General features: G+C 42.3%; 1 protein-coding gene across 1 annotated transcript in view; it reads left to right on the top strand.

Moving 5' to 3' along the window:
* LOC120025090 (serine/threonine-protein kinase BRSK2-like) overlaps positions 1-25,464 on the top strand; it is a 204,314-nt gene that overhangs the window by 84,675 nt on the left and 94,175 nt on the right. The window contains exon 2 of the mRNA XM_038969524.1: positions 15,962-16,056. Within this exon, the coding sequence (XP_038825452.1) occupies positions 15,962-16,056 (95 nt within the window). The remainder of the gene's footprint in view (positions 1-15,961; positions 16,057-25,464) is intronic.

Genomic DNA, 25,464 nt, shown 5'->3' with positions numbered 1-25,464 from the left:
GAAATTTGGGGTCACGTCATTCCAAGAGCTCTTATTCGACCTCAGATCTAGCTAGACACCCCATTTCACCTCTCACTGCCTGTTGACATCTAGTGGAAGGCGTATGAAGTGCATGTATATCCATAGATTTCAAGCAAATGAATAGGAAGGCCCTGGAACAGAGCCTCGATTTCAGATTTTTCACTTCCTGACAGGAAGTTTGCTGTAAAATGAGTTCTGTTTTACTCACAGATATAATTCAAACGGTTTTAGAAACTTGAGAGTGTTTTCTATCCAATAGTAATAATAATATGCATATTGTACAAGCTAGAATAGAGTACGAGGCAGTTTAAATTGGGCACGATTTTTTCCCAAAGTGAAAATAGCGCCCCCTATCCCAAAGAAGTTAAACAATTTAAAGACAATGCTAACAAATACTAATTGCGTGTATGTAAACTTCTGACCCACTGGGAATTTGATGAAAAAAATAAAAGCTGAAATAAATCATTCTCTATACTATTATTCTGACATTTCACATTCTTAAAATAAATTGGTGATCCGAACTGACCTAAGGCAGGGAGTTTTTACTAGAATCAAATGTCAGGAATTGTGAAAAACTGAGTTTAAATGTATTTGGCTAAGGTGTATGTAAACTTCTGACTTCAACTGTACATGTGATATGAGTAATGTAAGATATGTAAACATTATTAAAGTGGCATTGTTTAAAGTGACTAGTGATCCATTTACTAAAGTGTCCAGTGAGTGGGTCTCAATGTAGGCAGCAGCCTCTCTGAGTTAGTGATTGCTGTTTAGCAGTCTGATGGCCTTGAGATAGAAGCTCTTTTTCATTCTCTCGTCCCAGCTATGATGCACCTGTACTGACCTCGCCTTCTGGATGATAGTGGTGTGAACAGGCAGTGGCTCGGGTGGTTGTTGTCCTTGATGATTTTTTTGGCCTTCCTGTGACATCAGGTGCTGTAGGTGTCCTGGAAGGCAGGTAATTTGCCCCCGGTGATGCGTTGGGCAGACCGCACCACCCTCTGGAGTGCCTTGCGGTTGAGGGCGGTGCAGTTGCTGTACCAAGCTGTGATACAGCCTGACAGGATGCTCTTGATTGTGCATCTGTAAAAGTTTGTGAGGGTTTTAGGTGAAAAGCCAAATTTCTTCAGCCTCCTGAGGTTGAAGAGGCGCTCTTACCTCTTACAATTTCAGTTTGTCTCTGATGTGTACGCCAAGGAACTTGAAACTTTCCACCTTCTCCACTGCTGTCCCTTCAATATGGATAGGGGAGTGCTCCCACGGCTGTTTCCTGAAGTCCACGATCATCTCCTTTGGTTTTGTTGACATTGAGTGAGAGGTTGTTTTCCTGACGCCACACTCTGAGTGCCCTCACCTCCTCCCTGTACGCTGTCTCGTCGTTGTTGGTGATCAAGCCCACTGCTGTTGTGTTGTCTGCAAACTTGATTATTGAGTTGGAGGCGTGCATGGCCATGCAGTTTTGGGTGAACAGGGAGTACAGAAGAGGGCTGAGCACCCAACCTTGTGGGGCCCTAGTGTTGAGGGACAGCGAAGTGGAGACGTTGTATCCTACTTTCACCACCTGGAGGCGGCCCGTCAGAAAGTCCAGGACCTAATTGCACAGGGCGGGGTTGAGACCCAGGGCCTCCAGCTTGATGATGAGCTTGGAGGGTACTATGGTGTTGAATGCTGAGCTGTAGTCAATGAACAGCATTCTTACATAGGTATTAATTTTGTCCAGATGGGATTGGGCAGTGTGCAGTGCGATGGCGATTGCGTCAACTGTGGACCTGTTGGGGTGGTATGCAAATAGAAGTGGGTCTAGGGTGGCCAGTAAGGTGGAGGTGATATGATCCTTGACTTGCCTCTCAAAGCACTTCATGATGACAGAAGTGAGTGCTACAGGGCGGTAGTCATTTAGTTCAGTTATCTTTTCCTTCTTGGGTACAGGAACAATGGTAGAAGCATGTGGGGACAACAGACTGGGATAGGGAGCGATTGAATATGTCCGGAAACAATCCAGCCACCTGGTTTGCGCGTGTTCTGAGGACGCATCTATGGATGCCGTCTGGGCCAGCAGCCTTGCGAGGGTTAACACGTTTAAATGTTTTACTCACGTCAGCCACGGAGAAGGAGAGGGGGGCAGTCCTTGTTAGCATCCCGCGACACTGTATTATCCTCAAAGCGGGCAAAGAAGGTGTTTAGTTTGTCTGAAAGCGTGATGTCGGTGTGCATGACGTGGCTGTTTTTATTTTTGTAGTCCGTGATTTCCTGTAGACCCTGCCACATACGTATTGTGTCTGAGCCATAGAATTGCGACTCCACCTTGTCCCTGTAACGGCATTTTGTTTCTTTGATTGCCTTGTGGAGGGAATAACTACACTGTTTATATTCAGCCATATTTGCAGACTTCTTTCCATGGTTAAATGCGGTGGATCGCACTTTCAGTGTTGCGCGAATGTCGCCATCCATCCACAGTTTCTGGTTAGGGTAGGTTTTAACAGTGGGTACAACATGTCCAATGCACTTCTTTATAAACTCATTCAACGAGTCAGCGTATAGGTCGATGTTGCTCTCTGAGGCTGACCGGAACATATTCCAGTCTGCGTGATTAAAACAATCTTGAAGTGTGGCATCCGATTGGTCAGACCAGCGTTGAATGGTTCTCATCACTGGTACATCCTGTTTGAGTTTCTGCCTATTAGACGGTACGAGCAAGATGGCGTCATGGTCGGATTTGCTGAAGGGAGGGAGGGGGAGGGCTTTGTATGCATCGTGGAAGTTAGAGTAGCAGTGGTCAAGAGTATTAACCATGTGCGTCGTGCAATCAATATGCTGATATAATTTAGGTTGCCTTGTTTTCAAATTTGCTTTGTTAAAATCCCCAGCTACAATAAATGCAGCCTCCGGATATGTGGCTTCCCGTTAACATAGAGTCCAGTGAAGTTCCTTGAGGGCCGTATTGGTGTTTGCTTGAGGGGGAATGTACACAGCTGTGACTATAACTACGAGAATTATCTTGGTAGGTAAAATGGCCGGCATTTGATTGTAAGGAATTCTAGGTTGGATGAGCAGAAGGACTTGAGTTCCTGTATGTTGTTATGATCACACCATGAGTTGTTAATCATAAAGCATACACCCCCGCCCTTCCTCTTCCCAGAGAGGTGTTTATCTCTGTCGCCGTGGAGAAGCCCGGTGGCTGAACCAATTCCGACAACATATCCCGAGAGAGCCATGTTTTTGTGAAACAGAGAAGGTTACAATCTCTGATGTCTCTCTGGAAGGCAACCCTTGCTCGAATTTCGTCTACCTTGTTGTCAAGAGACTGGACATTGGCGAGTAGTATACTCGGGAGCTGTGAGCGATGTGCATGTCTACGGAGCCTGACCAGGAGGCCGCTCTGTCTGCCCCTTCTGTGGCGCTGTTGTTTTGGGTCGGTTACTGGGATTAGATCTATTGTCCTGGGTGGTGGTCCGAACAGAGGATCCGCTTCGGGAAAGTCGTATTCCTGGTCGTAATGTTGGTAAGTTGACTTTGCTCTTATATCCAATAGTTTTTCCCGGCTGTATGTAATAACACTTAAGATTTCCTGGGGTAACAATGTAAGAAATAATACATAAAAAAAAATACTGCATAGTTTCCTAAGAACTCGAAGCGAGGCGACAAGCTCTGTCGGCGCCATTTTGGTCTCTCTTTCTCTCTCTCTCTCTGTGTCTGTCTGTTTCTCTCTCTCCAGTGTGTATGTGCTCGGCACGTGTGTATGTGGATGTATGTGCAGAAAGGCACTATAGGAGCTAATAGAAATCCTCTGCCATGGTCATTAGCATACAGCAGACCAGGAGTGCCAAAACAGTGCTGGAGTACCCAGAGGTATTTGTCGGTGATTATAGCATATGCATAAAGACACCCTAGAAACCTTGTAATACTGGTCTTAATGTAGAACCTCACAGGTTCCCTTTCATATACAGTGCATTCAGGAAGTATTTACACCCCTTGACTTTTTCCACATTTTGTTGTGTTACAGCCTGAATTTAAAGTGGATTACATTGGGATTTTCTGTCACTGGCCTACACACAATACCTCATATGTCAAAGTAGAATAATGCTTTTAGAAATTTAAACAAATTAATTTAAAATAAAAAGCTGAAATGTCTTGACTCAATAAGTATTCAACCCCTTTGTTATGGCAAGCCTAAATAAGTTCAAGAGTAGAAATATGCTTAACAAGTCACATAATCATCTACAAGACCCAGCTAGGTAAAGTCCCACCTTATCTCTGCTCGCTGGTCACCATAGCTGCACCCACCCGTAGCACGCGTTCCAGCAGGTGTATCTCACTTGTCACCCCCAAAGCCAATTCCTCCTTTGGCCGCCTCTCCTTCCAGTTCTCTGCTGCCAATGACTGGAACGAACTACAAAAATCTCTGAAACTGGAAACACTTATCTCCCTCACTAGCTTTAAGCACCAGCTGTCAGAGCAGCTCACAGATCACTGCACCTATACATAGCCCATCTATAATTCGCCCAAACAACTACCTCTTCCCCTACTGTATTTATTTATTTATTTTGCTCCTTTGCACCCCAGTATTTCTACTTTGCACACTAATCTACTGTCAAATCTACCATTCCAGTGTTTTAATTGCTATATTGTATTTACTTCGCCACCATGGCCTATTTATTGCCTTTACCTCCCTTATCTCACCTCATTTGCTCACATTGTATATAGACTTATTTTTCTACTGTATTATTGACTGTATGTTTGTTTTACTCCATGTGTAACTCTGTGTTGTTATATGTGTCGAACTGCTTTGCTTTATCTTGGCCAGGTCGCAGTTGTAAATGAGAACTTGTTCTCAACTTGCCTACCTGGTTAAATAAAGGTGAAATAAATAAAACATTTAAAAATAAAAAATAATTATAATAAGTTGCATGGACTCACTCTGTGTAAGATAATAGTGTTTAACATGATTTTTGAATGACTACCTCATCTCTGTACCCCACACATACAATTATCTGTACGGTCCCTCATTCGAGTAGTGAATTTCAAACACAGAATCAACCATAAAGATCAGGAAGGTTTTCCAATGCCTCACAAAGAAGGGCACCTATTTGTAGATGGGCGTCCTTCCTAACTCAGTTGCCGGAGAGGTCAGGGATTTCACCATGAGGCCAATAATGACTTTAAAACAGTTTAATGGCTGTGAGGATGGATCGACAACGTTGTAGTTATTCGACAATACTAAGCTAATTGAGTCTGTACAGAATAAAAAATATTCCAAAACATGCATCCTGTTTGAAAAAAGGCACTGAAGTAAAACTTCACAAAATTATGTCCTGAATACAAAGGGTTATGTTTGGGGCAAATCCAACACAACACATCACTGATAAACACTCTTCATATTTTCAAGCATTGTGGTGGCTGCATCATGTCATGGGTATGCTTGTCATCGACAAGGACTAGGGAGTTTTCTATGATAAAAATAAATGGAATAGAGCTAAGCACAGGCAAAATCCTAGAGGAAAACCTGGTTCAGTCTGCTTCCCAACAGACACAGGGAGAGAAATTCACAGTAACCTAAAGCACAAGGCCAAATTTACACTTGAGTTGCTTACCAAAACGACATTGAATGTTCCTGAGTGGCCTAGTTACAGTTTATACTTGAATCGGTTTGAAAATCTATGGCGAGACTTGAAAATGGCTGCTTAGCAATGATCAACAACCAACTTGACAGAGAATGAAGAATTTTAAAAAGACTATTTGCAAATATTGGACAATCCAGGTGTATTTGTGTTTGGATTTATTATGGATCCCCATTAGCTGCTGCCAAGCTGCTGCTCTTCCTGGGTGCCAGCAAAATGAAGGCAATTTTAAAAACATTACAATATATTCACAACAGATTTCACAACACATTAAGTGTGTGTGCAAAGCTCTTAGGGACTTACCCAGAAAGACATCTATAATCGCTGCCAAAGGTGATTCTGACATGTATTGACTCAGAGGTTTGACAAATATTAGAATTTTTCTTCCACTTTGACATTACAGAGTATTTTGTGCAGAATGTTGATTTTTTTTTTTTACAATTAAATACATTTTAATCCTGCTTTGTAACACAACAAAATGAGGAAAAGAGTCAAGAGATGTGAATACATTCTGAAGGCACTGTAGGTTACATTGGACCTGGGTGGTGATAAGAGAAGTTTAAACATGCCTAAGTATGCCTCCACCATGTGTGTGTGTGTGTGTGTGTGTGTGTGTGTGTGTGTGTGTGTGTGTGTGTGTGTGTGTGTGTGTGTGTGTGTGTGTGTGTGTGCGTGTGTTACACCTTGTCTGTATAATGGGATGTAAATAGGCCAATATACAGTTTCAATCTGTGGCAGGACTAATGCATATTTCAGAGATTCAGAGGTGTCATCAATCAGCCTGTGACAGCTACAGATGCTTCGCTTCAGGAGGAAACTCCATCACAACACACACACACGCACACACACACACACACTCAGAGACACATGAACACACACACACTCAGTTGTTGTGACGTCCTATCCTCCTGACATCTGAAATATTTGATCACATGTTTGCATGCTTGTTAGAACTTGCCTTATTTCTCCTAAATTGAGTCAAAGTCAATGAGAAAGCTCCCAAACTGCATTGATGTAAATCATCAACCCAAGTTCTGGAGGAGGCACAAAGGCATTTCCGTGCGGCTGCACTTTACTGGGCTTGGCACTCTGTCGACTGCTGTTTAAAAATAGCAGCCTGAAGTGGTGCAGAAGAGTAGCCACTCGACTGTGGACTCCACTACCGAGTATGCACTACAGAGTGTGTGAGTGTGTGTGGGTGGCTAACTGCACCTCTAGGCCATAGGCTTCCAACAACAATACGTGATTGAAAATAGTCCCTTTGGCTAAAATACAGCAGAGCCTGTAAAGAGATGACTCATGGCATTGTGTCGTTAGAAGTGATGTCTCTATAGTTATGATAGCTCTAGTTAATACTCCGTTGACTCACTGTAACTGCATACGATCGCTTTGAACTTTAAACTCGCTATGAATGCCTTCATATAGTCAAAGTCATATCTTCATTGTCTGACTTTGTTAGTGGATATGAGAAAATATATGTGATAAGTTTTTTTTAATGATAAAATAAAAACTGTCGTCCTGAGTCTAGTCCACAGGCAGTGATTTGTGTGATTTGATATGACGCATGCAATTGAACCCATGAATGTGTTTTAGTGTCAGTTTGAGTCAGGGGTTGGAACCAAAGTTATTTTCCAATCATTTAGTTCTGAACAGAACCATTATTTTCGGGGGTTCCGTTCAACTGTTCCGACCTGCAAAGTAAAGTTCTGAACACGCTCAAACCGGTTTATATCGTGTTCCTTTTTAACACTAGAACCGCTAAAGCAGTCATTTTGTGTCAGCCTTTTTATGTCTCTAGTTGGTTTGGTCAGGGTGTGATTTGGGCTGGGCATTCTATGTCTTGTTTTCTATGTTTCTTTATTTCTATGTTTTGGCCGGGTATGGTTCTCAATCAGGGACAGCTGTCTATCGTTGTCTCTGATTGGGAACCATATTTAGGTATCCCTTTTTCCCTCTTTTCGTTGTGGGTAGTTAACTTTGTTTGTGGCACTATTGCCCTGTAAGCTTCACGGTTGTTTTTCGTTTGTTGTTTTGTTGGCGACATTTTAAATAAAAAGAGAAATGTACGCTCGCCACGCTGCACCTTGGTCCACTTCTTTTGACGGCCGTGACATCTTGACTGATCATAATTGTTTTATTTATATTGCTCTGCCATTATTTTAACTCATGCCCCCTTCTGTCCTTGACTTTTCCTAAATAAAGTCTATATAACACACTGCCATTGTTAGGATCTTAATATCACAAACAGAACCTGAGTTATAACCAGTTTTAGGAGGGCATGTCATTTGTTTGAATGGTTTTCCCTCATTGCCCCTCCTTCTCCCAACAGAAGGGCCTGCTCCGCTCTTTCTTCCGACAGTTGAAAGTGCAGTGCCCAGTTGATAATCCCCCTGACAATTGACTCGAAACTGAACCTAAACTATACCAAAACTATTTTCACTTATATAACAACAGATACAATTAATTAAGCAAAGTATGATGGGGAGAATGAGTGAGTTGAGGAGCGAGGGGAAGCGAAAGAAGCATAATTATGTAATCACCAATTGTGAATGAAGAACAGGGCAGGCCATTCAATTTTATTGATCCATTCTAATTAAAGGCCTAATTTTAAAATTATATTTTATTTATTTTACCTTTATTTAACTAGGCAAGTCAGTTAAAGAACAAATAATTTTTTTCAATGACGGCCTAGGAACAGCGGGTTAACTGCCTTGTTCAGGGTAAGAATGTTTACCCTATACATTAACCCTATATCAGTTCACCGACTCAAAGCAGTCTTATCAGTTTACTATGGCCTACTTGGAGTAGGCAACACAGAGTGAGCGTGGATAATTGTACATGCTGAACGGCTTTCAATCTCTGGGAAAAATATCCACATCACGCAGCAGGTGCGAGTGTTGGAGAATGTGGTGGTGCGGCTTGTGGAACCTTGTGTTGGCAAGGGGAGCAATGTCACCATAGACAATTTCTTCACATCACTGTCATTGGCGAACAATTTGCTTGCAAAGAAAACAAGTCTGGCCCGGCACCACGAACAAAGTGAGACGGGAGCTTCCTCCCTCTGTGCAAAATAAGGCACCTGCCCAGCTGTTGTGGAGCACCAATGCTGAAGAACGACAAGACAACTGGACACGATCAAGAGAAAGCCGAAGACTATTACACACTACAACCAATCAAAGGTATGCCAAAGTGTGTCAAGCAAGTGAACAAAATGTGGAAAACAGTCAAGGGGTCTGAATACTTCCCGAAGGCACTGTAGCTCGACATTAAATGACTTCAATCAGTGCGGATAGAGCATATTGCTATGGATGGGCAAGCTATAGTTCTTTACATGTGCGATGGACAGACAAGTGTAGGGGGCGAGATACTTCAGACATTTTGCGGTTGGGGAGAGAGCTAGAGAGGGTGGAGGAGGAGGTTTCACTTGAAGTGCTGGGCATCTTGTTATGACATGCATTATCTGAATTAGCTAGGCCCACAGAGTTTTATCTACAGAAGAGCGTCTTCTATGGAGAAACTTTGAATGTTTTTGAATTTCAGAGAGTTGGCTTAATCTTGGACCAGAGCTAGCTAGCTAACAAGCTTGTGTGTGCAGAGCTTCACCAAAATTAAAAACGAATCTTACCTTTTTGTAGTTAATAAATCCAACGTGAGATGTGATAACTTCTAGTATCCTCAATTAACTAGCGTTCTGTTATTAGAAATCTCTCCCTAATTTCTGAATCATGCTTGTGAAGTCAGTAGGCTACAGAAGCCTACACACACACACACAGGTAGCCTACATGGGGCAGGTAGCCTACACGCACACACACTGGCAAAGATTTTCAGCTGGCCGGCAGCTCCTCACCTAAAGGACTCTCAGACCATGAGAAACAATATTCTCTGGTCTGATGAAACCAAGATTGAACTCTTAGGTCTGAATGCCAATAGTCATGTCTGGAGGAAACCTGGCACCATTCCTACGGTGACGCATGGTGATCGCAGCATCATTCTGTGGGGATGTTTCTTAGTGGTAGGGACTGGGAGACTAGTCAGGATCGGGGGAAAGATGAATGGAGCAAAGTACAGAGAGAGTCTTGATGAAAACCTGCTCCAGAGCACTCAGGACCACAGACTGGGGTGACGGTTCACGTTCCAACAAGATAACGACCCTAAGCACACAGCCAAGACAACTCAGGAATGGCTTCGGGACAAGTCTCTGAATGTCCTTGAGTGTCCCAGCCAGAGCCCGGATCTAACATCTTTGGAGAGACCTGAAAATAGCTGTGCATCGACACTCCCCATCAAACCTGACAGAGCTTGAGAGGATCTGCAGAGAAGAATGTGAGAAACTCCCTAAATACAGGTGTACCAAGCTTATAACGTCATACCCAAGAAGACTCAAGGCTGTAATTGCTGCCAAAGGTGCTTCAACAACGTACTGAGTAAAGGGTCTGAATACTAAATGTGATATTTCAGTTAACTATTTTTAATACATTTGAAAAAAATTCTAAAAACCTGTTGTTTCTTTGTCATCATGGGGTATTTTGTATAGAATGATGAGGAAAAAAAGCTATTTAATCCATTTTAGAATAAGGCTGTAACGTAGCAAAAATTGGGAAAAAGTCAAGGGGTCTGAATGCTTTCCCGAGTGCACTTTACATGCATGTGTAAACATTTGTACCGCTCTACGTGTGTGTGCGTGCATGTGTCTGCATGTACAGTACACAATACGCTTACAGATCCACAGCAACCAGACACCCTGTCCCACAGGAACTATTGAACACCTAACATACTTTGCCATGTCAGCAGTAGCCTAATTAACACACTGGACATGTAGCATGGATGGGCCTCCTCAGCTTTCACCTGTTTATTTGTATCCCACTCCACATGTATGTGGGTTTAGTCTTGTTTGAAGTTAAAGCAGTGAGATAAATCTAGAAGATGAATCAGTTATTGAATACAAGCCAGGTTCTATCCCCAGCTCTGGGACTGGAGAGCCTTTGGGTTTGGCTGGTTGGACATCATTGAGAGTTTTGATGACATCGTCCTGGAGGGGCTTTGGGTTGTATTGATCTTAACAGGCAAAGGAGGGATGGGGGAAGGGATGGAGAGTCAGAGGGAAGGATAGAGGGAGGAGAAATCAATGGGGATGCACTGCTGATTCATTTATGTTGGTCAGACATGTGTGTGTGTTTGCGTGTGTATGTGTTTGTGTGTGTGTGCGTGTTGTGTGTGTGTTGTGTGTTCTAGTCTTAGTCTTTGCTTAGTATCTGGGGAGTTGACTTACACGGAACCCAAACCGGCTGCGCGGGTGCGCCATCGTGCGCTATCGTGCATACATTTGTTTGGCCCCCCCACACCAAACGCGATCACGACACGCAGGTTAAAATATCAAAACAAACTCTGAACCAATGACATTAATTTGTGGGCAGATCGAAAAGCATTAAACATGTATGGCAATTTAGCTAGTTAGCTTGCACTTGCTAGCTAACGTTAATTTGTCCTATTTAGCTAGCTTGCTGTTGCTAGCTAATTTGTCCTGGGATATAAACATTGAGTTGTTATTTTACGTGAAATGCACAAGGACCTCTACTCCGACAATTAATCCACACATAAAACGGCCAACCGAATCGTTTCTAGTCATCTCTCCTCCTTCCAGGCTTTTTCATCTTTGAACTTATATGGTGATCGCATCTAAACTGTCATAGTATTACCACGACAACCGGCAACTAAGTTCATCTTTCAATCACCCACGTGGGTATAACCAATGAGGAGATGGCACGTGGGTACCTGCTTCTATAAACCAATGAGGAGATGGGAGAGGCAGGACTTGCAGCGCGATCTGCGTCAGAAATAGGAATGAGTTCTATTTTAGCCCTTGGGTTAAAATAGACGCTCGTAGACGCAGACGCTCGTTGGTGCGCGCAAGCAGTGTGGGTGCAATAATTGATTAATTAACATGGATATTTAAATTTATTTTGCGACGTTCGCGCACGCGACGTGTCCGGTCTGGTCAGCATGTTAGTAGTTCATACTCTCACTGAAATACAGCTCAGTGTAAACTGTAAACTAAGTCATTTTCAGTACTGTGCACAATATTTTTCCTCATCCCCCTCTCATCTTCCCCTCACTCTCATCTTCTCATCCTGCCAACAACCGAAGATAATTTCTCCTCACCTCAGATGTTACAACAGAGGTGGATTAAAAAGACTGTTGATCATTTTACTGTCTATCCATACGCTTCACACATTCTACTTTAATTTGGATCCAATTATCAGTAATATATACTGTTGTATACAGCTGAATTCTGAAGTTTACATACACTTAGGTTGGAGTCATTAAAACTTGTTTTTCAACCACTCCACAAATTTCTTGTTAACAAACAATAGATTTGGCAAGTCGGTTAGGACATCTACCTTGTGCATGACACAAGTCATTTTTCCAACAATTGTTTACAGACAGATTATTTCACTTATAATTCACTGTTTCACAATTCCAGTGGGTCAGACGTTTACATACACTAAGTTGACTGTACCTTTAAACAGCTTGGAAAATTCCAGAAAATTATGTCATGACTGTAGAAGCTTCTGATAGGCTAGTTGACATCATTTGATTCAATTTGAGGTGTACCTGTGGATGTATTTCAAGGCCTAGCTTCAAACTCAGTGCCTCTTTGCATGTCATCATGGGAAAATCAAAAGAAATTAGCCAAGACCTCAGAAATTAATTTGTAGACCTCCACAAGTCTGGTTCATTCTTGGGAGCAATTTCCAAATGCCTGAAGGTACCACGTTCATCTGAACAAACAATAGTACGCAGGTATAAACACCATGGGACCACGCAGCCGTCATACCAATCAGGAAGGAGAAGCGTTCTGTCTCTTAGAGATTAACGTACTTTGGTGCGAAAAGTGCAAATCAATCCCAGAACAACAGCAAAGGACCTTGTGAAGATGCTGGAGGAAACAGGTACAAAAGTATCTATATCCACAGTAAAACGAGTCCTATATCGACATAAACGCAACGGCCGCTCAGCAAGGAAGAAGCCACTGCGCCAAAACTGCCATAAAAAAGACAGACTACGGTTTGCAACTGCACATGGGGACAAAGATCATACTTTTTGGTCCTCTGATCTGATAAAACAACAATAGAGCTGTTTGGCCATAATGACCATCGTTATGTTTGGAAGAAAAAAGGGGGACGTTTGAAAGCCGAAGAACACCATCCCAATCGTGAAGCACCGGGGTGGCAGCATCATGTTGTCAACAAAGTCAAGGTATTGGAGTGGCCATTTATTTTTTATTTATTTCACCTTTATTTAACCAGGTAGGCTAGTTGAGAACAATTTCTCATTTACAACTGCTACCTGGCCAAGATAAAGCAAAGCAGTTCGACACATACAACAGCACAGAGTTACTCATGGAATAAACAAACATACAGTCAATAATACAGTAGAAAAGGTCTATATACAGTGTGTGCAAATGAGGTAGGATAAGGGAGGTAAGGTAATAAATAGGCCATGGTTTCGAAGTAATTACAATATAACAATTAAACACTGGAATGGTAGATGTGCAGAAGATGAATGTGCAAGTAGAGATACTGGGGTGCAAAGGAGCAAGATATATAAATAAATACAGTATGGGGATGAGGTAGTTGGATGGGCTATTTACAGATTGGCTATGTACAGTGCAGTGATCTATGAGCTGCTCTGACAGCTGGTGCTTAAAGCTAGTGAGGGAGATTTGAGTCTCCAGCTTCAGTGATTTTTGCAGTTCGTTCTAGTCATTGGCAGCAGAGAACTGAAAGGAAAGGTGGCCAAAGGAAGAATTGGCTTTGGGGGTGACAAGTGAGACATAACTGCTGGAGTGCGTGCTACGGGTGGGTGCAGCTATGGTGACCAGTGAGCTGAGATAAGGCGGGGCTTTACCTAGCAGAGACTTGTAGATGACCAGGAGCCAGTGGGTTTGGCAGCGAGTATGAAGCGAGGGCCAGCCAACGAGAGCGTTCAGATCGCAGTGGTGGGTAGTATATGGGGCTTTGGTGACAAAATGGATGTCACTGTGATAGACTGCATCCAATTTGTTGAGTAGAGTGTTGGAGGCTATTTTGTAAATGACATCGCCAAAGTCGAGGATCGGTAGGATGGTCAGTTTTACGGGGGTATGTTTGGCAGCATGAGTGAAGGATGCTTTGTTTTGCGAAATAGGAAGCCGATTATAGATTTCATTTTGGATTGGAGATGCTTAATGTGAGTCTGGAAGGAGAGTTTACAGTCTAACCAGACACCTAGGTATTTGTAGTTGTCCACATATTCTAAGTCAGAACTGTCCAGAGTAGTGATGCTGGACGGGCAGGCAGGTGCGGGCAGCGGTCGGTTGAATAGCATGCATTTAGTTTTACTTGCATTTAAGAGCAGTTGGAGGCCACGGAAGGAGAGTTGTATGTCATTGAAGCTCGTCTGGAAGTTAGTTAACACAGTGTCCAAAGAAGGGCCAGAGGTATACAGAATGGTGTCGTCTGCGTGGATCAGAGAATCACCAGCAGCAAGAGCGACATCATTGATGTATACAGAGAAGCCCTGACCTCAATCCTATAGAAAATGTGTGGGCAGAACTGAAAATGTGTGTGCGAGCAAGGAGGCCTACAAACCTGAGTCAGTTAAACCAGCTCTGTCAGGAGGAATGGGCCAAAATTCACCCAACTTATTGTGGAAAGCTTGTGGAAGGCTATCCAAAATGTTTAACCCAAGTTAAACAATTTAAAGGCAATGCTACCAAATACTAATTGAGTGTATGTAAACTTCTGACACACTGGGAATGTGATGAAAGACATCAAAGCTTAAATAAATAATTCTCTCTGCTATTATTCTGACATTTCACATTATCTAATATAAAGTGGTGATCCTACCTGACCTAAATCAGGGAATTTTTACTTGGATTAAATGTCAGGAATTGTGAAAAACTGAGTTTAAATGTATTTGGCTAAGGTGTATGTAAACTTCTGACTTCAACCGTATATTTGGCTTGTCACAATACAATATGTGCCTGGCTGATTCAATGAGATTATCTCTCTCACGCTCTCTCTTTAAAGCCCACAGCTTCACTGAGCGCACGTCATCTCCCTTTCATTCTCCAATCTCTTTCAGCGTATTTCCCCTATTTTCCTGTTCTTTCACTGATGACTCACACTCCTGTGTTTGCCTTTTGGTGTCGTCACGCGCACACGCGCACGCACGCACGCACACCCACACGCACAATCTATTCGAGGCAATTACATCAATATCAAATATTCATTACCTGGCGTAAAGTGGTTGCCGGGGTTTCTAACCCATGTTGGCCAGGCAATCGAGCAGCAGTCCCCGAGCTCCGCTGACAGCAAGATCAATGGCACGTTGTGAATGTCGTACAGGATGCCATTCCGGCTCTAACTGCCGAACATAAAAGAGCCCTGCGGCTGCCATCTTGGCTCAAAGCCACTGGTGTTTACGGCCCCGGTCTCCCAGTTTCCTCGCACCTTTGGGGAAACCCATGGGGAAATCACACGTCAAATGTAGGATATGTACATCTCCTCTGAAATATGTATGCCGGGGTAATAAAAGCGGTGCATATGCAGTGTGTGGTGGTATTTAGATGCAGACCTTTTAGTAGGAAAGTGACACCCTATCCCCAGGCTCAGCCCTTTGAAAAAGATAGATGTCGCCATTGTGTGTGCGTGTGTGTGTGTGTGTGTGTGTGTGTGTGTGTGTGTGTGTGTGTGTGTGTGTGTGTGTGTGTGTCATAAAATAAAGCTATTGCTTTCTCTGCATTGATTCTTTCATGTTGCTGTTCATGTAGAAGTTGACATTTGCTTTGAGATGCAAAATGGCGAGATGGGAGACGTTGGCCTCGCACGGCTCTGTGGGGTTTCGTACAGTGTTTTTTTTATGAGGAGCTTTATGAGGGATGTTTTCTATTATGGAGTTGTTGTGGGCTGACCGATGCTCTCTCTTTTCATCTGTATGTGTGTGTGTTCTTTATCTGAGCGAGATGACCAGGGCTTTAGTTCCTACTCACTGACATTTACTCTGGTTCCCTTCAGTGGGACTTTGTTCGATACACACGAGGCAAAGGTAACTCTGTTCTCGGAGTCACTGTGTGTTGTTGCAGGGTTTTGTTTCAGCTCAGCACAAAAACACCTGACACAACTGGTTCGAACAAGACAGGCCTACTCATTCGGCTATTGTGCGTTGGACCCTCTTTGCTTTGTGTGTGTCTGTGCGTTTATTATGTGTTTGACGGTCTTCACTGTGTATATTTGTGTGTGTGTGTGTGTTTGACACACTATTTGCTAACGTGTGTGTTTCAGGCCTGGTGAAGCTGGGAATCCACTGTGTCACGTGTCAGAAAGTGGCCATCAAGATCGTCAACAGAGAGAAACTCAGCGAGTCTGTCCTCATGAAGGTAAGACCATGGGCTTGACACCAGATGTTGCAATGGAGAGCCATATGGCCTTTGTTGTTGTTATTGTTAGAAAAAGAGGGTAATATGACATGGCCTTCCTGTCACTGTAGTAGAGGAGAGTAGAGTGTTGTGCTGCAGGGTCTGACAGTATGACAGGAGGTCCTCCAGGGATAGTGCTGTTATGTAAAACAGATGGATAGAGATGCCTTCCTAACCTTCCATAGCTCTTTATCTTTGTGTCAGTGTGTGTGTGTGAGTTTTGGGGCCTATGAATGACAAAGTATGTTAAGCAGCACTTCTGCATTTCCTCATTAGACCAGTACCCATCAATAGCTAGACTAGACTTTGCTTCTCTGCAATTATAAGCCCTTATGGTAGAGTAAACCATTGGAGTTAGGAAAATGGAGCAGGCCTTAATCCTGTCTTGTATAATGACCTTTCATGGGATGCAGCATATTCTCTATCTCAGGAAATCACACTGAAGCATCTCATTGGGATGTAATTGGATCGTGGGCAGATTTAATTTGAATGGGGTGCAGCGCATACATACAGCATACTGTATGTGCTCTCACATGCACACACAGATGCTCTCACGCACACACACACACACACACACACACACACACACACACACACACACACACACACACACACACACACACACACACACACACACACACACACACACACACACACACACACACACACACACACACACACACACACACACACACACACTTCAGTAGTGCCAACACTTCAATATCCTGAGAGTGAGAGTAGATGGTGTGCCAGTGCAGGGGGTTAGTGCGGTGTTTGGCACTATCACACTGCTTTGTCCTCCGCACAGAGAAAGGGTCACAGGCAGCCATAGGTGACAAATGTTCTTAATAAAAAACACCCTGGCTGGTGTGTGTGTGTGTGTGTGTGTGTGTGTGTGTGTGTGTGTGTGTGTGTGTGTGTGTGTGTGTGTGTGTGTGTGTGTGTGTGTGTGTGTGTGTGTGTGTGTGTGTGTGTGTGTGTGTGTGTGTGGACTAAATATCATGACTCCAGTGGGCCCACTAGGATGTAGTGGGGAAGATTTTCTGTTGACCAAGCACATGCTTTGCTTTCCCTCACCCCCATGGTCACCCCTCAGTAGGGAAGTTAACCGTGTGTGTCTTTTGTCAGTCTGCACAGGAGTGTGTGCAGTACGCTATGCACATACATGTGTGCCCTATGCACTAACCAAGTCAGTGGAATAAGTCGAGTTTGGTAAGATATATGTGTGTGTACACGGTAATAAAAAATTCAACAAAATAAATGGATCACATACACAGATGTTATTGCGGGTGTAGCGAAATGCTTGTGTCACGTTGGTATGAAGAGATTTGGGAGACGGGCACAGGAATGCGTAATAGGGGTAATGAAATGAAATGAACGTTCCAGAGGGATCCGTGACAGTGACCCCACCCCCACCACAGACGCGCTGCACTAGCGGCACAACGACACCGGTCTAGAGGACGATCACGGGAACGCAGTGCGGGTCGATCAGGACCCAATGCAGCTGCCAAAGTTGTGTCATAGTCGGACAGGCCAGATGCAGCTGCCGAAGTTGAGGCGGTGTCGGACGGACCAGTAGGAGTGGTGTTGGACGGACCGGTTGTGACTGCGTCCGGCGGCCCAATTGCAGCTGCCGAAGTTGCGGCGGCCCTGGATGGACCAGTCGGAGCGTCGTCGGACGGGCCATTCCCGCTGTCTCCCTTAACCTCTCTTGGGCACGTGAGACGGTAGCGTCCCACCTCTTCAACAGCCAGTGAAACTGCTGGGCGCCAAATTCAAATACAGAAATACTCATTATAAAAATTCAGAAAACAAAACATATTTTACATAGGTTTAAAGATTAACTTCTTGTGAAGATTTAAAAAATGCTTTACGGCGAAAGCATACCTTACGATTATTTGACAACATAGCCCACTAGACAAATCATTACAAACAGTAGCCAGCCAAGTAGAACAGTTACACATGTCAGAAATAGAGATAAAATGAATCCCTTACCTTTGATGATCTTCATATGGTTGCACTCAGCAGACATTCCATTTACTCAATAAATGTTTCATTTGTTCGATAAAGTCTCTTTATATCCAAAAATCTCAGTTTTGTTTGCGTGTTTTTTCTGTAATCCACAGGCTCAAACGCAGTCAAAACAGGAAGACAAAAAAATCCAAATTGTATCCGTAAAGTTCATAGAAACATGTCAAACGATGTTTATATTCAAACCTCAGGTTGTTTTTAGCCTAAATAATCGATAATACACTGCTCAAAAAAATAAAGGGAACACTTAAACAACACAATGTAACTCCAAGTCAATCACACTTCTGTGAAATCAAACTGTCCACTTAGGAAGCAACACTGATTGACAATAAATTTCACATAATGTTGTGCAAATGGAATAGACAACAGGTGGAAATTATAGGCAATTAGCAAGACACCCCCAATAAATGAGTGGTTCTGCAGGTGGTGACCACAGACCACTTCTCAGTTCCTATGCTTCCTGGCTGATGTTTTGGTCACTTTTGAATGCTGGCGGTGCTTTCACTCTAGTGGTAGCATGAGACGAAGTCTACAACCCACACAAGTGGCTCAGGTAGTGCAGCTCATCCAGGATGGCACATCAATGCGAGCTGTGGCAAGAAGGTTTGCTGTGTCTGTCAGCGTAGTGTCCAGAGCATGGAGGCGCTACCAGGAGGCAGGCCAGTACATCAGGAGACGTGGAGGAGGCCGTAGGAGGGCAACAACCCAGCAGCAGGACCGCTACCTCCGCCTTTGTGCAAGGAGGAGCACTGCCAGAGCCCTGCAAAATGACCTCCAGCAGGCCACAAATGTGCATGTGTATGCTCAAACGGTCAGAAACAGACTCCATGAGGGTGGTATGAGGGCCCGACGTCCACAGGTGGGGGTTGTGCTTACAGCCCAACACCGTGCAGGACGTTTGGCATTTGCCAGAGAACACCAAGATTGGCAAATTCGCCACTGGCGCCCTGTGCTCTTCACAGATGAAAGCAGGTTCACACTGAGCACATGAGCACATGTGACAGACGTGACGGAGTCTGGAGACGCCGTAGAGAACGTTCTGCTGCCTGCAACATCCTCCAGCATGACCGGTTTGGCGGTGGGTCAGTCATGGTGTGGGGTGGCATTTCTTTGGGGGCCCCCACAGCCCTCCATGTGCTCGCCAGAGGTAGCCTGACTGCCATTAGGTACCGAGATGAGATCCTCAGACCCCTTGTGAGACCATATGCTGGTACGGTTGGCCCTGGGTTCCTCCTAATGCAAGACAATGCTAGACCTCATGTGGCTGGAGTGTGTCAGCAGTTCCTGCAAGAGGAAGGCATTGATGCTATGGACTGGCCCGCCCGTTCCCCCGACCTGAACCCAATTGAGCACATCTGGGACATCATGTCTCGCTCCATCCACCAACGCCACGTTGCACCACAGACTGTCCAGAAGTTGGCGGATGCTTTAGTCAAGGTCTGGGAGGAGATCCCTCAGGAGACCATCCGCCACCTCATCAGGAGCATGCCCAGGCGTTGTAGGGAGGTCATACAGGCACGTGGAGGCCACACACACTACTGAGCCTCATTTTGACTTGTTTTAAGGACATTACATCAAAGTTGTATCAGCCTGTAGTGTGGTTTTCCACTTTAATTTTGAGTGTGACACCAAATCCAGACCTCCATGGGTTGATAAATTTGATTTACATTGATCATTTTTGTGTGATTTTGTTGTCAGCACATTCAACTATGTAAAGAAAAAAGTATTTAATAAGAATATTTCATTCATTCAGATCTAGGATGTGTTATTTTAGTGTTCCCTTTATTTTTTTGAGCAGTGTATTTCAACCGGACAATAACTTTAAAAGGTAAACAAGAAACGCACTCTCTCGGTCTCACGCATGAAAAAGCTCTGTGACACTTTAGGGTCCACTCATTCAGACTGCTCTTACTTCTTAATTTTTCAGAATACAAGCCTGAAACAATTTCTAAAGACTGCTGACATCTAGTGGAAGGCATAGAAACTGGAATTTGAGTCCTAAGTCAATGGATACTGTAATGGCATTGAATAGAAAACTACAAAACCAAAAAAGAAAATACTTCCTAAATGGATTTTTCTCAGGTTTTCACCTGCCAAATCAGTTCTGTTATACTCACAGACACTATTTTAACAGTTTTGGAAACTTTAGAGTGTTTTCCATCCAAATATACCAGTTATATGCATATCATATCTTCTGGGCCGGAGAAGCAGGCAGTTTTTTTTTTATTTTATTTTTTTTTTTATTATTTTTTTAGGGGTGGATCAGCTTAATATTGCGGAAAGAATGTTGCTTCCAATGTAATTGTCTGCATCATTTCCAATCCCCCATATTTTTTTGGGTAAATATATATATCCATACACGCATGCATACATATATACATATATACATACACATACCTATATAGACATACATACTTTTTTAAAGAATATACCTTTATTATTATTCCCCGCAACCCTACCACCGCTCCCCCAATTGGAGTAAACTAATAAACACTTCTGCTTTTACCTTCAATTTATACATCTTATACCTATTTTACAGACACAGACTACTTTATAATAGTTCTCTCTTGTTTGTTCTTAGTCCTTCCTCTATTTCTGTTGTCCATCCAATTTTATTTCCACTTGTAACTGTGCTATTTCACAAAAGCTCCGCACCTATACACATTTCACAGATCCCGTATGCCCTACATTGTTTATCTTGTTATTAGTCCCACCCTTCAGTTCCACTCAACCCTTCCCATCTATCTTCCAACATCATCCATTTTGGATTTTTATTTGCCATATATTTTTCAACTGTGCTGTGATGCTTCACAAAAGATTTGAACCTTCCTATTCTCATAGCTTCTACAGATTGTAAATTAAAAATAAACATTTTTGCTAAAATAATTATTATATTATTGATTGATTGACTATGGCTTTTCAAATCCCCCAGTATTGCTATCTGTAGCGTTAGTTCTAGGCAAATGTTGCAATTCTTCAGCCATTCCTGGACCTGTGACCAAAAACGAGCTACATATGGACAATACCAAAATAAATGATCTAATGACTCTGCCTCCTCACAACAGAATCTGCAGAGCTGGGAAGATTGTATACCCCATATATATAACATTCTATTAGTTGCAAGAATTTTGTACAGTAATTTAAATTGAAAAATTCGAAGTTTTGAATCCGGCGTTGTTTTGCGTATCAATTCATAAACCATGTGCCATGGAATGGGTACATCGAAAATCTCTTCCCAACTATTTTGCAATTTATATGGCACAGCTGTCAGTTTTTTGGTCCTTAAATGAAATTGGTATATGTTTTTATTTATCACACTTTTCTTTAACCATTTATGTTCTTTAATACAGGGCCGACATACAAGTTCCTTACTTTTTTCCCCTTCTACTTGCCTCTTCCATTTTTGTGGTAATGCTGCAATTAATTGGTTGTAATTTTGGGTAGAGCAGACATTTCCATATGTCTGTGTTAGCTGCATGTGTGACATAACTCCACCAGTCCTATTTATGATATCATTCACAAAAATTATACCTTTTTTAAACATTTCTTCGATAAATACAGTTTTTTTATCAATTACTATATTTGAATTTAACCACAATATTTGTTGTACTATTTGTTCCGTCCTTTCAGGTGGATTAAACTGAAATTGCAACCAACTTTCTAAGGCTTGTTTAAAAAATAAGGATATTTTGGAGATTATTTCCTTTTCAAACAACCGAAAGTGAGCAGGTGTAATCTGAATAAAGGGAAAAAGGCCCTTCTTGAACATAGGATGAGACATTCGTACCAATTTACTAGAGAACCAGTTTGGATTTAAGTATAACTTTTGTATGACTGATGCCTTTAGTGAGAGGTCTAATGCTTTAATATTTAATAATTTCTGCCCTCCGAATTCATATTCGTTATATAAATAGGCCCTTTTAATTTTATCTGGCTTGCCGTTCCAAATAAAATGGAATATTTTTTGTTCATATAATTTAAAAAGCAGGTCACTAGGTGTAGGCAAAACCATAAGCAAATAGGTAAACTGTGATATGACTAAAGAGTTAATCAGGGTGATTTTTCCACAAATAGACAAGTATTTTCCTTTCCATGGTAGCAAGATCTTATCTATTTTTGCTAACTTTCTATAAAAATTTATTGGAGTGAGATCATTTCTTTCTTTTGGGATTTTTATACCGAGTATGTCCACATCTCCGTCAGACCATTTAATTGGTAAACTACATGGCAATATAAAATGTGTATTTTTTAGTGATCCAATACGTAATATGGTACATTTATCATAATTTGGTTTTAATCCAGAGAGGATAGCAAAGGTATCTAGATCCTCTATGAGGCCGTGGAGAGACTCTAGTTGTGGTTTTAAAAGAAAACATGAATCATCAGCGTACAATGACACCTTAGTTTTTAAGCCACGGATTTCTAATCCATTAATATTAATGTTTGATCTAATTTTAACAGCTAACATTTCGATGGCAATAATAAATAGATATGCCGATAGTGGACAACCTTGTTTTACTCCTCTAGATAGTTTAAAACTTTCTGAGATGTAGCCATTATTTACTATTTTACACCTAGGGTTACTATACATAATTTTAACCCATTTTATAAGAGATTCCCCAAAATTGAAATATTCTAGGCATTTATATATAAACTCCAGTCGTACTTTATCAAAAGCCTTTTCAAAATCAGCTATGAAAACCAGACCTGGTGTCCCCGATATTTCATAGTGTTCTATTGTTTCCAGTACTTGCCTTATATTATTTCCAATGTATCGTCCATGTAAAAAACCTGTCTGATTAGGATGAATAATATCTGACAAAACTTTTTTTATTCTATGCGCCAAGCATTTTGCTAGGATTTTTGCATCACAACACTGAAGTGTAAGAGGTCTCCAATTTTTTAATTGGACTGGATCTTTATATATACCACTTGGGTCCTGTTTCAGTAATAACGATATCAGACCTTCTGGTTGCGTGTCTGATAATCTACCATTTATATAGGAGTGGTTAAAACAAGCTAATAATGGTCCTTTGAGTATATCAAAAAAAGTTTTGTATACTTCCACTGGTATGCCATCCAGCCCTGGAGTTTTCCCATCCTTAAAGGCCCCAATTGCATCAAGCAGTTCCTCCTCTGTAATTTGGCCTTCACATGAGTCTTTCTGTACAGATGTTAATTTTACATTATTAATAGGAAAAAAATCCATACAATTAGTTTCAGTTAGTGGAGATGGAGGAGCCTGAAACGAAAACATATTCTTAAAGTACTTTACTTCCTCTTTCAAAATATCATTTGGTGAATCATGCGTGACTCCATCATTTGTAACAAGTTTTAATACATTTTTTTTGGTAGCATTTCTATATTGAAGATTGAAAAAGAATTTGGTGCATTTTTCCCCATATTCCATCCAGTTCGCTTTATTTTTATAATATATTACACTGGATCTTTCTTGAATAAGTTCCTCCATTTCTTTTTGTTTTTCCTCTAACTTATTCTGTGCCTCTATGGTACCGTTTTTATTGCTATCTAACTGTACTGTTAGTCCTTCAATTTCCTTTGTTAATATGGACTCTTTTGATCTAAATTCCCTTTGTTTTATAGATGAGTACTGAATTGCATGGCCTCTAAAGGCACACTTAAAAGTGTCCCATACAATAAGGGGATCTGCTGTACCTATGTTATGTCTGAAAAAGTCAGTTATAAAATCTTCTGTCCTAGTTCTAAACAATTTATCATCTAGTAGACTTTGATTAAATTTCCAATATCCTCGCCCACGTGGAAATTCTGTAAGAGAAATATATATGCCAATTATGTGATGATCCGACCGCATTCTGTCCCCTATCAACACTTTTTTAACTTTTGGTGCCAGAGAGAATGGTATAAGAAAGTAGTCAAGACGACTAGGAAGAAGCAGGCAGTTTAATTTGGGAATGCATTTCATCCAAAATTCCGAATGCTGCCCCCTACCCTAGTGAAGTTAATGGTCGATTATTCTGTCACGTTGGTACAGTATGAAGGGATCGGGAGACAGGCGCAGGAATGCATAATATCGTTTTTTTATTCAGCCCATATTACGTAGTGCCGTGTGCAAACAAACACATAACAAAACACAGGGTTGAAACCCAAACAAAAGAGCGAGGAGTACCTCGAATAAATAACATCAGCGCACAATGATTATCACACGGGACGAGACCTGTAATAATCTGCGCAATCCACAAGGGCACGAAAGCCCAAATACACAGCACAGATACTCACACACACCAACGAACCTAGTAACAATAATCGACAGAACAATGGTAAACCAAGGGCACCCTTATACAATTACTAATCACTGGGAATAGGGGCCAGGTGTGCGTAATGAAAGTTCCGGAGGGATCCGTGACAGCTTGTGTTCCGAGCTCCAACAGTGCAGTAGTATCTTAACAATTCACAACAATACACAAATCTAGAAGTAAAAGAATGGAATTAAGAAATATATAAATATTTGGACGAGCAATGTCGTAGTGACATTGACTAAAATACAGTAGAATAGAATACAGTATATAAACTCAGCAAATAAAGACACGTCCTCTCACTGTCAACTGCGTTTAATTTCAACAAACTTAATTAACATGTGTAAATATTTGTATGAACATAGCGAGATTCAACAACTGAGACATAAACTGAACAAGTTCCACAGACATGTGACTAACAGAAATGGAATAATGTATCCCTGATCAAAGGGGGGGGGGGGGGGGGTCAAAATCAAAAGTAACAGTCAGTATCTAGTGTGGCCACCAGCTGCATTAAGTACTGCAGTGCATCTCCTCCTCCTTATGTACTGCACCAGATTTGTCAGTTCTTGCTGTGAGATGTTACCCCACTCTTCCAGCAAGGCACCTATAACTCACCCTCCGATCGAATAGGTCCCAGATGTGCTCAATGGGATTGAGATCCAGGCTCTTCGCTGGCCATGGCAGAACACTGACATTCCTGTCTTGCAGGAAATCACGCACAGAACGAGCAGTATGGCTGGTGGCATTGTCATGCTGGAGGGTCAAGTCAGGATGAGCCTGCAGGAAGGGTACCACATGGAGGAGGATGTCTTCCCTGTAACGCACAGAGTTGAGATTGCCTGCAACAACGACAAGCTCAGTCCGATAATGCTGTGACACACCGCCCCAGACCATGACGGACCCGCCAACTCCAAATCGATCCTGCTCCAGAGTACAGGCCTCATTGTAACGCTCACTCTTCGACGATAAATGTGAATCTGACCACCACCCCTGGTGAGACAAAACCGCGACTCGTCAGTGAAGAGCACTTTTTGCCAGTCCTGTCTGGTCCAGTGACGGT

This window comes from Salvelinus namaycush, chromosome 30, assembly GCF_016432855.1.
Source record: "Salvelinus namaycush isolate Seneca chromosome 30, SaNama_1.0, whole genome shotgun sequence".
NCBI classification, from domain to species: domain Eukaryota; kingdom Metazoa; phylum Chordata; class Actinopteri; order Salmoniformes; family Salmonidae; genus Salvelinus; species Salvelinus namaycush.
Note: the sequence above shows the minus strand (reverse complement) of the source record. Positions and strands in the feature narration are given on the sequence as shown.